The sequence below is a fragment of the Malaya genurostris genome, chromosome 3 (genome assembly GCF_030247185.1).
Source record: "Malaya genurostris strain Urasoe2022 chromosome 3, Malgen_1.1, whole genome shotgun sequence".
NCBI lineage: Eukaryota > Metazoa > Arthropoda > Insecta > Diptera > Culicidae > Malaya > Malaya genurostris.
This window is the reverse complement of record NC_080572.1, coordinates 141,409,739-141,427,819: the sequence shown is the minus strand read 5'-3', so window position 1 is coordinate 141,427,819 and position 18,081 is coordinate 141,409,739. Positions and strand designations below refer to the sequence as shown.

General features: G+C 39.6%; 1 protein-coding gene across 2 annotated transcripts in view; it reads right to left on the bottom strand.

Annotated features, from left to right (window-relative positions):
* LOC131439574 (chromatin-remodeling ATPase INO80) overlaps window positions 1-18,081 on the bottom strand; it is a 530,048-nt gene that overhangs the window by 381,121 nt on the left and 130,846 nt on the right. For both annotated transcript variants that reach the window (XR_009231141.1, XM_058610750.1), the window contains exons 6-8: window positions 13,566-14,090; window positions 13,237-13,501; window positions 13,009-13,176 (exon numbers count right to left, since the gene is read on the bottom strand). Coding sequence is in view for 1 of the 2 variants with exons in the window: in XM_058610750.1 (XP_058466733.1) it covers window positions 13,009-13,176; window positions 13,237-13,501; window positions 13,566-14,090 (958 nt within the window). In the remaining variant the exon portion in view is untranslated. The remainder of the gene's footprint in view (window positions 1-13,008; window positions 13,177-13,236; window positions 13,502-13,565; window positions 14,091-18,081) is intronic.

The following is an 18,081-nucleotide window of genomic DNA, read 5'->3' as shown; positions in this document are numbered from 1 at the left end:
GAAGCCGTTCCAAAATCCAAGATGGCGACATCAGGTTCATAGATATTCGTTACAAATGATAGTTACAATATGAGTGTATGGGCCGCAGACTGTAAACCTACAACTTCGATCGGCCTTTGGGAATAATCCGAGCGGAACTTAGCTCTTTCCCTCCTTAACTCAAATCCCCGCGCGTCCAGGAAACAAAAAAGGCGGAATCACTATCACTCATCGAAGTAAGCTGTGCAGTGGTGCTAAATTTTCATTATCAATTCATTCTTTGAGCTGTAAGATCAGCTCGAACATTCTCCCCCGGGCAAACGCTGGAACTAGAAGAACTTGAAGACGAAACATTGTAAAAATGGGAAGCAATGCAAGCTTGTGAACAGGACGTCGAAGAATTCCTACCCTTGTCCGGACATCCACAACTCGCACCAAACCATCTCTACCAGGAAAAGCTTCTTCAATTCTCCCCAGTTTCCAAGCACAGGCTGGTAAAATATCTTCCTTTATAATAACCATCATTCCGCTTCGTACATTGACCACTTTCCTTGTCCATTTTGACCTGGTCTGTAGCTCCATCAGATATTCACTTGACCAGCGCCTCCAGAAATTATTTCGAAGCTGCTGTACATACTGTAGACGAGACAACCTGTTTTCCGGAACCCCATCGTACTTCGGCTCTGGAATGGCTATCACGACACGATCGATCATCAAATGCCCTGGAGTGAGAGGCTCAAGGTCCATGGCATCTCCCGAATGGGCATACAATGGACGTGAATTCAAAATTACCTCAATCTGGCAGAGCAGGGTTGAGAACTCGACCAGATTGAGGGACGTGGTTTGGCATATCTTCTTCAAGATGGATTTGGTGCTTTTCACTCCTGCCTCCCATATTCCTCCCATATGGGGGCGCTTGGGGGAATCATTTTCCATTTGATCCTTCGTGGTTGGCAGAATTCAAACAATTTTTGTTGCTGTTTGAAAAGTAGGTAAAGCTCCTGCAGTGGGTTTTTTGCACCCACAAAATTTGTGCCATTATCCGAATAAATGTACTCGGGAACACCTCGTCGAGATATAAATCGGAGCAGCGCCGCAATGAATGAATCAGTGGATAATCCTTCAACGACTTCTAGATGGATACCCTTTGTCAGCATACACACAAAGACACAGATATAGCCCTTTACCATCATGCGCTTCCGACCAGTCTGCTTCAAGAGGATTGGACCCGCAAAATCAAGACCGACCCTTTCAAACGCCAGAGCTCGATCACAACGGCTCGCTGGAAGATCTCCCATAAACCAAGATGGAAGATCCCTCAGGAACCATTGGCTTCCAATTAGCATGTCGATTTCGCCAGATTGATTGAAAGTCGGGTCGGCTAATTTAACACCTGCTGGAAGAATCCAGTTGCTGACATCGAAGCTTGACGAGGGTAAACTTGCTGTCACTCTATCAGTCACTAAGCATTGAACGCTGGCTCGGAAGTCGGAGTAGTAGGATCGGATCTCTACCACGCTGCTAGTCGATGAATGGGTACTGGTACAATTTACACCCTTCACGGTGACATTCGACGGAAGCTCCTTTAATCCTTACTTGTTCATCATGGATCGAGAAATGAGATTGGCATGGGATGCGCTATCCAACAAGATTCTACACTGGTGGGGCTTATAGTGTCTGTCCATGACTTCTACCACGGCGGTAAGAAGCAGAACGGACTGCATTGAAAATTCATTGGAACAGGTTGCAGTAGTCAGTTGCACTGGTTGATCTACTTTCTCTGGTGTATTTTTGGTCTGGACAGATTCGGATTCACTCATCGGTTTCCTTTCTTCTACAGGCGGATTTTTCTTCTCCTCGAAGTGAATAAGACTGTGATGTCATCGTTTGCACTTAAAGCAGGTTTTGTCGGATGGGCACTTGCTGCTACGATGTCCCTTTCTTATGCAGTTGAAACAGACGTTCCGTTCTCGAACTTTGGCCAGCCTTTGCTGCGTTGTTAGAGCCTTGAACTCAGGACACGTGTAATTCTGGTGACCTTTACCACAGAAATCACATTGAAGCTCGTTTTCTGATGAAGCCACGGTTGCGTGGGACTTAGCAAATGCCTTATTTGATGTGACGGTTTGCTTGATCTGATATTGCGTCTGTTTAGAATTGGTATATTTGCATCTTTCCAAAACGAAACACTGATCTTTCAGGAATTTCAGCATGATGTCATATCCTGGAAGTTCGCCATGCTTGACGATCGACTCCCAACGCCTTCTGGTCTCCTTATCCAATGCTGCTGCAAGCAAATGAACTAGAATCTGGGAATAATCCGAGCGGAATTTAGCTCTTTCCTTCCTTAACTCAAATTCCCGCGCGTCCAGGAAACAAAACAAGACGGAATCATTAGCGCCAAAATTCGGCGACTTCAGGTTCATCGATATTCGTTACAAACCATCACAATATGAGTATTTTTCGAACAGATTTGATGAGTCGATGTTAGAAAACGACGTTAGAAGTCGTTTCGAAATACAAGATGGCGGCTTCCGGCATATCGATGTTCGTTACAAACCATCACAATATGTGTATTATTCGAACGGATTTGATGAATGGATGTTAGACAATGACGTTAAAAGCCGTTCCAAAATCCAAGATGGCGAGTTCAGGTTCATCGATATTCGTTACAAACCATCACAATATGAGTATTTTTTTAACGGATTTGATGAGTGGATGTTAGAAAACGACGTTTGAAGCCGTTTCTACATACAAGATGGCGGCTTCCGGCATATCGATATTCGTTACAAACCATCACAATATGAATATTTTTCCAACGTATGTAATGAGTGGATGTTAGAAAACGACGTTAGAAACCGTTTCAAAATCCAAGATGGCGATATCCGGCATATTGATATTCATTACAAACCATCACAATATGAGTATTTTTCGAACGAATTTGATGAGTGGATTTTAGAAAACGACGTTAGAAGCCGTTTCTAAATAGAAGATTTTTTCTAAATACAAGTATTTTTCGAACGGATTCGATGAGTAGAAGTTGAAAACGATACTTACAGTCGTTTCAACATCCAAGATGGCGGGAATGAGAATGAGCTGCATTATTATCTTTGTGGTGCGAATTTCATTTTTGGTTATAAACTGTCATAAAGAAATTCATATCGACGTATTCGTGATTGTTCTCATTTCGATACTTTTATAAATCTTATATTGCTGCTGTGGAGGCAATCAAAAATCGCAGTTTTGTGGTTTTTCAAAAAGAAGTATTTTGGCACAAGCACACCAGCATAATGTAATCGCTTGCATACTGCTGGTTGTCACTAGTATCAAAATTTTCTATCGTTCTGAATTAAATGCTAGCGAGTTATGCTGGTGAAGAAATTCAAGACAGAAAATCTTGCACTTTTTAACGAAATTCATGATTTGTTCCGATAAATTGAGACAATATAAAAAATTAGGAATACAGAAGGTAGTATTATACAGCAATATTAGTATGTATTAATACAACAATAAATTTCACATCAAAACAAATGTTCGTCCAGATCAAATAAAAATAAATGCACATCCTGTTTAGAACGATTCAAGTAGGATTTCTTATAGTTTGTAATATGACAAATGCTGATTCAAAAATATTTTTAAGAAGTAATAAGTTTGGAATGATATGTTATTGCGTGCAACGATTCTGTTTTTGAAATCCAAAGATAAATTTCAAGCAACGACGTAGTTTGCTGGGACAGATAGAGGAGTATACTATTAAAAACCAGAAAAAAACAATTTTTTTTATTGATATGACTGTTGACAAGTGTCTTCTTATTAGACGTTATCAAAATATGCGACAATTTTCTTATTTCGCCCTTAAATCGAAACAAGATTATAGCAATAAAAAGTCCATTTGAAAATGTATGATGTTTTTCTACCACAAATCAAATAAAAATAAATTCAATCGTATCGTGCTACATTACCTGGAGCGTTGCGATGTATTCTTAATATTACCAATTGAAATCGATTTACTTTCCGATAAACGTGTACGTGTTTTATAACAGCAATAGAAGCCATCATATTATCAAGATATTCAGCTCTCATAATTTCGGAACAAATCATTAGCGACATACTTTTTTGATAGCATGGCGCTGCCAGTCGTGTCCGCATCATAACTCGTACATACAAGTAGATGAGAAAATGTCAAATTCGCGCGTGAAAATAACAGCACTGCATACAGGGCTTGTATTGTGAATCCGCAAACAAACGAAGCAACAAAAAAAAACACCTGCTGAGAACACTTTGCTTGACATAACTGAATGAGAGTCCTATATTAGAGAGAAACTGGATGCGTGAGAGTATATGCTACTGAGCAGACCAGTTCCCTTGCACAGGCAATTTACTGTGCTCTCAGTCTCAATTAACACATGAACTAAGCAATCCATGGCAATTCAATGAAATGAAGGGTTCATTTTCGTTAGTACTGTACGAGAATGAAGAACTTTGCTTCACGGCGTGCTACAAGATGCGAAGCAAGGTCATACAGGCAATATTTACGGTGTTTTTTAGTGTAGGTTTGCAGAAATCATTTTTGAACATAACGTTTGTACTCCACGACCAAATTTGATCACATTTCATTCATTATGCTTGCCAAATCGATACGCTGCTTTACTTACTAACCATAATATTCCAAAGACACCAGCTAGTTCTGGTAGACGTTCTTGATCCTTTTACCAATCTATTTTGGATATATGTATCTGACCCATTTCTAGTTTCTACTCCTTAAAGCCTGTCCGACAACTACGGCCACCCATTGCGAAAGATCTTGACCTGTTGGTAACCAATATCATCCTAATGAAACTACAAGCAAATTTTAAATTATGTAGTAATTTAGATAGTTGTTTATAGTCTATATTTCTGGTATGCTGCGCCGGAAGGAAGCATTTACTCATCCAAATCACCATGAGTCCATGGAGGAGTTTTACCGCGCCCCAATTCGCGTTGCTTTAGTTTAATTTGTCATGGTGACCCCGATAACAGCTCTTACCGACCCGATTGTGTTGCATCCGTGTTACGAATAGCTATACAACACCAAATCAGATATGGATTTATGATTCCGCCAAGCGTGTTTAAGATTGTGCATATAGTAGCTGGTGCTGCTCATTGCTATACAATTAGTGCTTCAATCTGCTTTAATATCCTTTGTGTGGTATCGACCTTTCTTATCTGTGGCAACATCTTCGAGTAGATATAGGTTTGTCCCGACAATGTCTTTTACTATTGCCGGAATAAATTTTGGATCTAGTTTTTGGTTGATTTTGTCTGCCTTTGAGGATTGCCCGAAGGATCTCCGCCATACCAGCTCTCCCAACTTGAACGATACCGTTCGCTTCCGTAAATCTTAGCGCTGCTTTGTCTTTTCGTAGTTGTTTTGAATACGCCGAAGGATGAATTGGTGGATTCGTTGGATTTTCGATAATCGAATATTTTGGGCCACTTTGGGGTCATCCGGAATGTTTAGATCTTGTTGTGTATAAAGATCCGTATGCAAAATGAGATCTCTTCCAAAGTTAGCCTGATGTGGGCTTAACCCAGTAGCCTCGTGTCTTGCACTGTTTATAGCTGCTGTGATGGGACAATAGAATGTGGTTTTCATATGAGAGATATTATTCCTGGTCAACAGTGATTTAAATACCAATGACTCAAATTGTTTTCCGTTATCCGATAATACAATTCGCGGTCGCGAAAACTTCAGGAAGACCTCCTGTTCTAAAAACTCTGACATTTTTGCAGAATCTGCATTAGCCATCGGATGAGCAACGACATATTTAGTAACCCAATCTACGACGACGAACATGACCGTGTTTCCACGTTTCGAACGAGTAAGAGAACCCACAAAGTCTATTGAGATGAGCTCCCACGGTAATTTGGCAGGTTTCATATTTCCCATTTGTGGTACCATCGTTACGTTTGGCGCTTTACTCGCTTTACATATTGTACAGCTGCGTACCCAATTGCCAACTTCTTTTTGCATTTTGGGCCAATAGAAGTGCGATTGTACTTTTTGCCACGTTTTGTAATATCCAAGGTGTGCTGCAGTTGGCGAGTCATGAAACTGCTTGATGATTTCGTTTCGCTCAGAGCGTGATACAACTCTTTTCCATTTATGTGAAACATTTCCCATTTCATCCTTTCCGGTGCAGTTATTGTATAACTCGTTTTCTGCCACACGAAAGTCGGGGAAACGATCATCCTGGTTGTTTGAAACTCGTTCTCGCAAGCTAGCGTACCACGGGTCCTTGATCTCCTTGTTCGAGAGTGCCACGCTTGCCACAATCCTCGAAAGCGCATCCGGTACTATGTTGCAACTGCCTTTCCGGTACTTTATCTCAAAGTCATATGCATTGAGGCGTAACAGCCAGCGACTCATTAAGGCAGTTGGATTTTTCATTGTTTGCAAGTAACTCAATGCAGCGTGATCGCAAAACACTGTGAAGCGAACACCTTCAATATATCCCCGAAACTTCTCAATGGCACGAATGACCGCCAGGCATTCTCGCTCAGTGGTTGAATATTTTCTCTCCGACGATGATAATTTCTGTGAAAAGTAACAAATTGGATGCTCCTCTCCGTCAATTTCTTGTGTTAAGACCGCTCCTATTGCCACGTCACTCGCATCACATGCTATGACGAATGGTAGGCTGTAATCTGGCATGGCCAATACTGGCGCTGATACTAGGGCTGCTTTTAATTTAAGGCATGCTTCCTCCGCCTGGACTGTCCAGCGAAATTTTGTCTTCGTTTTTGTTAATTCGGTAATTGGTGCAGCTAATCGCGAGAATTCCGATATGAATCGTCTATACCAGTTTCAAAGACCTAAGAAGCGTTGAACATCTTTCCTATTCGCTGGGACTGGAAATCTGACAATGCTTTCTACCTTTCCTTCGTCTACCGTCCAACCGTTCTCGCTCAATATGTATCCGAGATATCTGATTTGCTTGCGGCAGAACTTTGACTTGTCGGTTGAGATAGTCAAATTGGCCTTTCGTAATCTGTGCGCTACTTCCTCTAACATGTGTATGTGCTCATCGAACGTTCGTGAGCAGATGATTATATCGTCGAGATAATGAAACACATGCGGTTCTAAGTCTGCGAACAAATGTGTCATCAGCCTTGCAAGTGCTTGGCTGGCAGTGCACAAACCAAACGGGACCACTTTAAATTGGAAGTGTCCTCTTGAAGGTATGGTGAACGCCGTGACCGGTCGCGAATCAGGATGCAATGGTAGCTGCCAGAAGGCGTCCTTTAAATCTATTGACGATATGTACGCGCAACCTCCCAAGTTGTTTATAATGGAGGAAATTTGCGGGATTGGATAACCTTCGTTTACCATCACCGAGTTAAGATGACGTGCATCTAGACACACGCGATATCTTCCTGTTTTTTTTTACCGCTACTAATGGATTGTTCCAAGGAGAGAAACGGGCTTCTTCTATTACGTCCAACGCAATCATGCACTCAATTTCTCGGTTGACCTCTTCGAGAACATATTTTGACATGGTGTAATATCTTTGCTTGCGTGGTGTCGCGCTGCCGACGTCTATTCGGTGTACCTATAATGATGTTCTACCTAGGGTGTGGGCATCTGCTTTTGGAAACATGGCCACTACACGTTGAAGTTCTTGATCCTGTTCTGGAGTTAATTGTTTTCGCGGCTCATCTCCTTCTTCCTTCAATTCTTCTGTTACTGCTTCTATCGAACAACACACAGCTTTTATACCGAACGTATTCCAAAAATTCATTCCAAGAATGACACAGTCAGGTAAGGTGGGTATCAAAGGCACTGGGATCGTTTCATTTTTGTTATTATAAATAATTGGCAAACGGGTAAAGTGAGTTATGGTGTGATGTGCACCGTCGGCCGTCTTGATTGCCCCATTAACCGTTTCTTTGCGTAGATTTAGCTCATCGACCATTTCCATGCGTTTTCCCCCCAGGAGGGAACAGTTAGCACCGCTGTCTAGTAGTGCAGTTATTTGACGACCCAATACGCTGATCACTGCGTGTGGCCTGTTATCTTTGTCCAGATTAATGATGAGTGAATTAATGTGCTTAAATTCAGGAATGCTAGAGGGTTTTCCGAATTGTTGCGAAGAATCTATTCCCTCTACTGACGATTCTCCGCTGCTGCGTTTCCCGCGTCCGTTCGACACGTGAAGCAACTACGTAATGAATACCCTTTTCTTCCGCACCTATAACAGAAAAGAACTGCCTGTGGTTTGGGGCAATCCATAAAGCGATGTCCTTGCTCGTCGCAATTCCAGCACAGCATCATTGGACGACCCTGTTCGTCTATATTTTCTTTACTTTGTTGTGGCTGTGCCTCACGTTGTGAGTCTTCTAGTGGCACTCTCATTGAGTACTGGCATTGCTTATCCATCTGGCGGGAATGTTGCAGCGCCAAGGACTGATAACGAGTAGATGGATTAGATCTATGTGATGCTGTCGAATTTGTTCTTGCATTTCTGTTACCAAGTTGCAATTCCAAAGCGTTTACCTGTTCCGAGAGCTGATTAACTTTCGACTGCCAATTTACATTTTGTTCTCGGCTTAACAACTCGTTCGGAGGAGGGCAGTCATCCCATTGTGGATATTCACCTAAGCAGTCAGATGTTATCTCTACGGCCTACACTCGTCCGAATCGTTGGGTTGGCGGACCGGGTCTCTGAGGAGCCACTGGCGTTGCGAAATTCGGTTCGAGAAGAGAACTGTGCGGAATGGGAATCCGTCGTTGACGGCTCAGCAGCATTCTTGTTTCGTCATAACTTGTGCAAACTTCCACCATATCTTGCAGTGTATGCGGTCGAGCAGCGGTTACAATTGCAGCATAGTCCGCATTCATGTTTTTTTAACGATGAAAAATTTTTCCTCATTCGCCATCGGCGGTGCGACGAATCTAAACAGTGCTGAGATGTCTCTAAAGTATTTTGCGAATGATTCGTTTTGACCTTGAAACCGAAAACATGCCTCCAACCGTAAAATTTGCGCATAACCGCTCGGCAAAAACTCCTTCCTAATTTCTCTTTTGAAATCTTCCCAAGAGCCTAAAATCTGCTGTGCCACTGCTCGTGCGTACCAATCCAACGCATCTTCTTGTAACAAGTGTTTTATGGATACTAGCAACGTGTCATCGCTCATGCCTTCCGATCTTGAAAAAGTTTCTACCCGGTCCAAGAAAACGTTCAAAGAAGTAGTATCTTTCTCACCTCTAAACTTAAATGGCCAATTATGTACTGCTTTCAGTAATCTTCTGTCTTCGTTGCGTTGTCTCCTGTCGTTGTGTAGAAGGTGATGAAGCAGGTCGTGTTGTCGCTGGACATGTCTTTCTTCTGCTTGCTCATTCTCTGCATGTCTCTGACCATATCGTTGTCTTTGCCTCCTGTTATTTTCTCCATCATACTTAAAGACCTGTTCATTCCAGTCTTCATCGTGTGCTTCCGAATTCAAGCTAATTCGGCTGTTCTCCTGCAAAGATCTTTGCGTTGGAGGAGTGTAAGCGTCACGACTCGAGTTATCCCGTTCGTCCATAAAGGGATTGAGCCGCGTTCCTGATATATCTTGTATCGTGCTCTCTCTCCTATCTTCTTGTATTACAGAGGAGCTAAACTGTTCCATCGTGGTGCCGTGACTGCTATTCTTTCCAGAAGCTTTTGTATAACCGACGGCATCCGAACTCATCCTCTGATTGAGGGTCGTGTTCGTTGCTTGTTGCGCTGTTTTAGCAATAGCACCAGCTTCATTATTCCCCTGAAAGTTGAGTGCACTTGTTGTATCACTATAAAGCGCGTTCACTACCCTTCGAAGCGATTCCCACGCGTCCGATAGAGAATTCGGTGGCTTTATAATTGCCAGTCTATCTCTGTAATGAATTAGCCGCGATCTCAAATGGTTCAAATCTTCCTTCTTGGAATTTTTGATTGCCAAATCTACTGATATTTTAAGTTCTTGAATTCTAACCTAACATTTTTCAAAATTGCTTGTAGGACTCATCACATGCTCTGAGCTCGCATGTACTATCCCCAGCGTTTTGTCGCTGTGAATGGCATTGTTAAGATGCTGCATTCTAACGCGACGCATAGTAGGTCCTAAATTGACCATATGTCGCAATGCTAAATCGTAAGTCAGCTCCTCATCATTCAATTGTGAATAATCCATGTTGAACTGATTGGTTTTCTTCGGGTAAGGAAATTTAACCAACTATCATAACGCTTCATCAGTTGCTGAATAATAAATCCAATGCAAGCGACAAAATTTTAAAATCGTGGGATTTTTGTTGGGCGCCAATGTTATAGTTATGCTTTAGGCGGATCCAAATTGCCTTAGCAGCACCGACTAACAAGGACAAATCAAAGCCACAACAAAAAAAGACACGGCAAATCTACAATAACATCATGCTTATATTAAATCTTACATTCTCTATCTTCTCCCACATTCATCTTGTCTACTGGCCTTGTTTCTATACTAGTGCGCACTTATAACTAGCTTACCCCTAACACTCACGCCTACAATATCGCAGCTTCCCGCAGGTCGTCTTGGCCATCCCGACACGTGACTTCTTAATACCGCCACAGCCCCTTTAAGTCTCACACCACTCGTTGTCTCCACGTTCCAGCCAGCCACTTCTATCAGACAGTCAGCTACCCGTTCCACCACGCGCACCATCCGTGCCTGTGCAATATTTGTCTAATGCTTTATCCCGACGCGGATAAGTTTTGATACGTGTGACGTGCCTTACGCACCTGCTACTTCTTCCCAATCCGAAATATGAAAAACAACCCTGAAAGACCACTCTTTTTAGTTTTCTATTTGAAACACCTCGCTAGGATGCACTTACCCTCGCGGGGGTGGTTATATCTTGAATGCGTTTCTGCTCTCGTTCACATGCAGACTACGTCTCCTTCGCCTCTGGGCAAATGCCAGGATCCGATAATAAGATCGCTGTGAAGAACGTGAGCATGAGCTCTATGTACTCTAATGTATTAAAATAAAGGCTTACTTTAACCTCCCTACAATGGACTTACGGCGTACTCGTAGAATCGCGTTTCAATGTCAACGACAAACGTATCTCCACAATCTCCGTTACACTGTTGTGCACGGTATTAGGTTTAGTTTTTGAAAATAACTGTTGACGCGATTAGTCTTTTTTCCGGGTGTTTTACTCTAACTTGATTAACCCACCACGTTCTGTGGCTGCCACTGCACGAAAGAAAAATGTCGTGCGCTTTCAGGTTTCTTCTTCCTCTTTCTCCTTCAACGAGTGGTTCAGAAGCAATTCCGTTAGAAGTGGTAGCGTTTGGCTGCGTGCGTATTTACGACGTAAAGTCAGTTGCCAGTTTTACGGTATTTATTACACTGCAGTTGTGTTGAATTTAATGCTACTCCTAATTTGGATCTTACCAAATACTCTTACAATTTATAAACGTTACACAGTATAGATATGAAACCCATCGATAATGACGTCGTTTTGAATTTCTTCACGAATGTTTATTACCAGAAATGAAATTTGCATCGAAAACAAAATGCAGTTGATGCCATTGAGGATTATCATCGTTATCGTTACATTCATCGTCCAACACGAGTAAGACTGTCGCCACTACATTCATGAAGCGCTCGCCCATGACTGTCATGATTCATGTGTGACAGTCCGAATAGTACACGCTTAAAAATAGTTACTCAAAAATGAGTAAGATCTCACTCATCTACAGAAAAAGTGGAACAACTCTAATTTAGAGTAACTCCGAAGTTACTCAAATTTGAGTTCTTCCACTGGAAACGATATTTGGGTAAAATCTACTCATTCACTGAGTAATACTTTATTTGTACATGTACCAAAAATAGAGTAACTATCACTCAAATTTTGAGTGAAATTTTATTTAACATATACCAAATTTGCAAAAAAAATTGCTCTTTTTCTAAGTGTATTGTATTAAAATATTAAGTAATTGAACTCAATCCTATATCAGATGGTGGTTGCTTGGAGTAGTGTGTCAATCGCAAATTAACACACATGTCAGTTATGCTCAGGCACCAATCATACACTTATTCCTCATAAATGACATTTGAGCATATTCGGTTCCATTCTAAAGCACAACACGGAGTTTATCATTCCGGTTTTTGCAGACACAACACCGTTTGTGTTGAGCGACTCACCCTCGAAATACGCGATCTCACTAACAAAATATACAACCTGTTGCTACAAATGGTTATTACAACTTTTAGACTGATCTTGCGAATAGTAACAAAAAACGAGTTATTGCGTTAAACTCAATTTTAGAGTAGGAGTTACTCAATATCATTGATGATAACTACTCAATTTTTGACGTTTCCATGTATCATTTGAAAATGAGTAACTAGTACTCAAACTCTGAGTAACTTTTTCTAAGCGTGTAGGCAACATGAAAATTTCCAGCACACGACATTCAAAAAAAATGTCAGCCGATTCCAGCACTGCTTACAAGCTAGTTGTCGTAGAGAAGATCGATTGCGTCATACTGCTGCTTGTTTGCATTGAAGCAAAATACAACAAAAAGTGGACAACGATGGCGTACAGTATGCAAAACCAGCCCTTTTAATGGCTCCCAATGTTATCTAAAGAACTAAATAAAAAGATTGCGTCTTTGCAAAGCGGAGATCAAAAACATCAATTTAGTGCAAATCTAGAAAAAAATTGACTAGCTTAGTGCACTTCTCGCAGTGCAAAGTTCGTACCAAACGAGTGCGAATAAAGCCAGCTTCCACAATTTGGTCCTTCTGAATGCCAGAAATTAATCTCGTACAGTATTTTGATAGTTTCTCTCTCTGAAATATGCAAATACAAAATGAAATAATCGACGTTAAAATTCTGTATGTTGCTAGTTTTCTAATTATAACAATGCTGTTAGTGAAGCTACCTGCCTATTTCTTTTTACAATCCAGCTCTGAACATGTAACACTCACAACAGTTTTGCGAATCACATGTATCTTATAGTGTAAACTTATCATAATACGCACCGTATCTGCTGCAGTTAGGTTAATTCCAAGACCACCAGCACGAGTAGATAGGAGAAAAACAAAAATGTCTGCCCGATTTTGAAAATCTGCTACCATATCCCGTCTAGCGGAAATCTTACTGGAACCATCGAGCCTCATATATCGGTGTTTTCGGTGCCACATATATTCCTTGAATTATATAAAATCGATCAGAATAACAGCGACATGCGCATTCAGAACAAATTTTACCTCCAACAAATCGATCATTTTTGTCATTTGAGAATAAATAAGTACACGATGACCTTGAACTTTCAAGCGTGTTAGCAACGAATCTAATACAGCTAGCTTCCCTGCATCTGACACAAGGGTCTGTTTGTCAGGAATGATAATATTTGACCATCCTACCGCAACTGGGTAACATAGTTTTAAAGCATTCACCATCATACGAAATCCTTCTTCTGAGTCACAATGTTCATGCTTAATGGTAGTCCACGCAGCTTCGTTACTCACACAACTAAATTAAAATAGTATGTACATGGATCAAGCTTGTTGAATTTAATTTAGAAAAAAAAACTTACTAGTACTTCCTTCCTGAGCTGACTACGCGGGGTATCAGTCCATAAAGAAATCGTGGCATCTCGGTTGGCCAGTATTCAAACTTCGTTTCTGCACTGAATGTGTGTATAAACTCGGGTAAAATGGAAATGCTCGTAAGGGTTGGTTTGGTAAAAATATGCTTATTCTTAAAACTTGTGGACTGAAGGTCAGTTAAGTTATTGGCATTTGTGCTGAAACAATTTGTTATTGACTGCTTTTCTGAATTCGTTAGCTTAAGAGCTTTCCAACTTCTTAAGATTCTATGCTCAATTGATTCCTGCATAGAAAATAACCGTTTTTCAGTATGAATATATATAGTATTCTGTGTCGTTGCAGTAAATATTAGATCCTGGAGTGTTTCGTAGAAGTACGAAAATAAAGTGTTGGTCCATTGCTCAACCGTTGGTTCAAGAAGAATGCTGTTAATGCTTGACTGATGGCCCCACCACACCCATCGGTAATGGAGTAACTTGAGATAGTCATGCCATCGATACAAATATTGAAAACTAAAAAGAAAGTTAATGGTCAATTGAACAAAAAAAAAAACGTTTATTAAAGTTGTATGAATAGGATTTTAAAAATCTCACTTTACGTGATCATTGTTTTACATACTGGAACATTATATATATATATATATATATATATATATATATATATATATATATATATATATATATATATATATATATATATATATATATATATATATATATATATATGTGTATATATATATATATATATATATATATATATATATATATATATATATATATATATATATATATATATATATATATATATATATATATATATGTATATTTATATAGAGGAAACTTTGCTATACCGCCCGAGGCGTAGTAAGATATAAAAATTAATAAAAGTAATCTGTTCTAGACATTCAAGCGAAAACATGCATTATCAGTACATAAATACGTTTATTGCATAGGCAATATACATAAGTGTTTCTTCGCCATGGCATCCACAATACATAGAACTTTAAGAATCAAGAATAAACCAAGTTAACTTGTGTTGGTAATTTGTGTATTACGTACATTTTATTTGCTACACTCAAAACAAGTTACGTGAAAATTTATGTGAATATTTTCCACCCTACTTTTCACGTAGGTTTTAATGGACTGGCATTTAAAAACTGTTTAATGCATAATGCAGTAAAAGCTACGTGTTTCATAGGTAAAATATTATGTACTGCTCATATCACATTTACCAGATACCAGAGAATTACTATTTTATACACTGGTGGGAGATTTCAGATTTTTATATAAATCTAAGAAATGAAAAATGCCATGAAAAATAAAACATTTATTTCAGAAAATTAGCATAGAATTTTAACGGCTGAAAATAAAAAGCAACTAAAAACGTCGTGGGAGCTTGAATCGACAAGCCTCCAGAAATCGTTTTGTTGTCACTGCCATCCAACCGAAGCTGAAGTCGAGATACGAGAACTCCCACAACACTAGCGAAGCAGGTTGAGTTCGCATTACATGGGTCCAGTATCTCTAGCTTCATACCGATTCTGAACTCGTTTTTCGGTGGTCCAACGGCCTGTTTGAAGCATTCGACAGGAGCGGGCACACTTCCGGACTCACGCAGCCACTCGGTCCAGTCGAACACTTGTAAACTTTCATACTGGAATGGTCCGGTCGATTTTTTAAAAAATTGTAATTAAATGACATTTCTCGCCAATATTTACACTACTCACACTTTGAGGGCCACTGTTCGCCATTTTCAAAATCCAGTTTTTCACACTGGAAATTCACGTAGATTGTTTGACGTTTGGTCAATTCACGTAAATCTTATGTGATGACTCTGTACATTTTAAGGGATGTTCGTGTAACATTCAATTTCGTCACGTAAACTATTCAATTTGACATTTGAAACCAGTTTACGTGATTTTTCAAGTGAATCGAACGTGAATTTTTATTTGAGTGTACGTATGCCACACTCTATGCATCGAAAAACGACTTCAAAATCGGTATGAAGCTAGAGACACTGGAACCATGTAATGCGACTTCAACTTGCATGGTAGTGATCTTGGATCTCGACGTCGGCTTCGGTTGAATGGCAACAAAAACGATTTCTGGAGGTTTGTCGATTTGAGATACAACGACGTTATTAGTTGCTTTTTAAGCCATTGAAATTATATGCTAATTTTCTGAAATAAATGTTTTAATTTTCATTTCATAGATTTATATAAAAATCTGAAATCTCCCTTTTGACTTCAACCAATATATAAAATAGTAGTTCTCTAGTATCTAAATTTGATATGAACTGATGTGATATGAACAGTACATTACATTTTACCTATGAAACACATAACTTTTACTGGATTATGCATTAAACAGCAACGTTTGATGGAAAACTGCTAACATTTTATGAATGTAGATTTTATTTTTTTTAAAGTTAGCAACACTGCTTCAATGCATTTGTATTAGATTGCGCTACATAAAATAAACAAAATTTTCTGTTACAAAAGCAGTTTACCGGAAAAATAAATAGTTTTACGACATCATTCCATATCCACTGCCTTTCATGTGTTAAATGAAAGGTTCCTATTTTGCGGGTTTACTTATGTAAGGAACATAAATCTTTATATCGCAATAATTTCTGCAAGAGGAAATCCATATAGGAATGTGTTTGTTGCTGATCAAATGGAAAGTTTCAAGGAAAACGGAAGAGTTTTAGACTAAGATTTTCGCTTTTCTTGAATTGAAATTTTAAGCAGTATGAATCGATTGGTTTATTTTTCAACCATATGGAAGATTTATTGAGTAAAATCAGGAAAAAAAATGCCGGAATTTGTTTTTACGCACACATTGTCGGCATTACTCATACGCTTGCAAAGAGTCTTGCTCCTTAAACCTAATACATTCTGAATGTCATATAAGTATGTTTGTATTCATTAGTTAATCTAAGCACTGTTTTATCAAGCGATTTGCTATTATAAATTACATTAAATAAAATATATTTATTTTGTACAACATCTTATAACTATTTCAGGTTAGTTTGTATCAGTTCGTCACTTTTATTCAATATAATATATCTGTCTATTGGTTGAATTCATGGAAGAGAAAGGAGTCTAACATAGAACGAAATTTATATTAAAACTCCAATGGACTTGATGATTGATGAAATGATAAAGAAGTTTCATGTGAGGACGGTCACGACATGCAAGAATGTCGCGAACTGGGACATTGGATAGTCTACCTTGGGTACGCAAGGAATTTATTAGTTGAGATCTGACATCACGATACTCCACGCATGTCGAAACGACATGATCAATATCGCGATAACCTTCGCCACAAGCACAATGATTAGTCTCGGATAGTCCAATTCGAAGGAGATGTGCATCTAACGTGTAGTGAATGGACATGAGTCTGGACATCACACAAATGAAGCCCCAACTAACATCCAGTCCCCTGAACCATGGCTTTGTCGATATTTTAGGAATATTTGAGTGCGTCCATATTTTAGGAATAATTGACAGCGTTTGAGCGAATGGCTTCAATTACACTCAGACTATCTGTGAATAGAAAATAATGGTTTGGAGATAATGTGACAATTACACTCAAGCTATAATGAACTGCTAACTCTGCTATAAAACGGATGCAGGTTCTTGAAGCCTAAATGAGACCGAAACATTATTGTTGAACATACCAAACCTAGTAGTCTCTTCAATTCGTGATTCGTCCGTGTAAAACAGTGTCTGAGAGTGAATATGCCTGAACTTACTTGAAAATATTTTCAATTTCTATTGAGCGTAGGTTACCAAATAAATTAAATATTGTATGGCCCCTCGCGTTGATGGCCAACTCTCAGTATCGCATACAATTCTAAATAAATTCTCTCGAGAGTGCCATTCGAGTACCAATGAATATTATAGTACGCACTCTCACGCCGGACCTGGTTGACTGGTTGGAACTGAGTTACGTTCGACGGGTGGTCGCGACGCGGGCGTCACCCCCCTATTTGAAGTAGGTTTCTTTTTCTTAGCTTATAAACTTGATAATGCGATATACAGAGAAGAATATGTCTTTCTCTGGGGTTTAAAAGGGATCGTTCGGACTGACTCAAACTTCTTTGTTAGGAGGTCAATGCCCTGGGAACATTCGGGGGAGATTGAGATCGTATGCAGGAGAGATTCGGAAAACTTCGTAATTAATTACGTAGTTCCGGAGGGGAATATTTTACTCACACTTAATCTGAGGACTCCAAAGATCTGATCATCCACTTTGTTCTTGATCGTGGAAGAGGCAGGAGTGGTTTAAATTTGTTCCGTGCCTCGATGTGTAGTTTTAGGTAATCTAAAATATCTTGAGTTTCTCTTTATCAGTTCACCATAAAATAGTTTTCCTTCCCCAGTGCCACGCTATAAGGCAAGTTAGTGGCTCCGAGTTTATTGGAGCATAGTTAGCATAGCATCGGTATTATCGATTAAAGGTAAGGTGCAAATTTGAGGACGGTGTAGTGCGTTTTCTA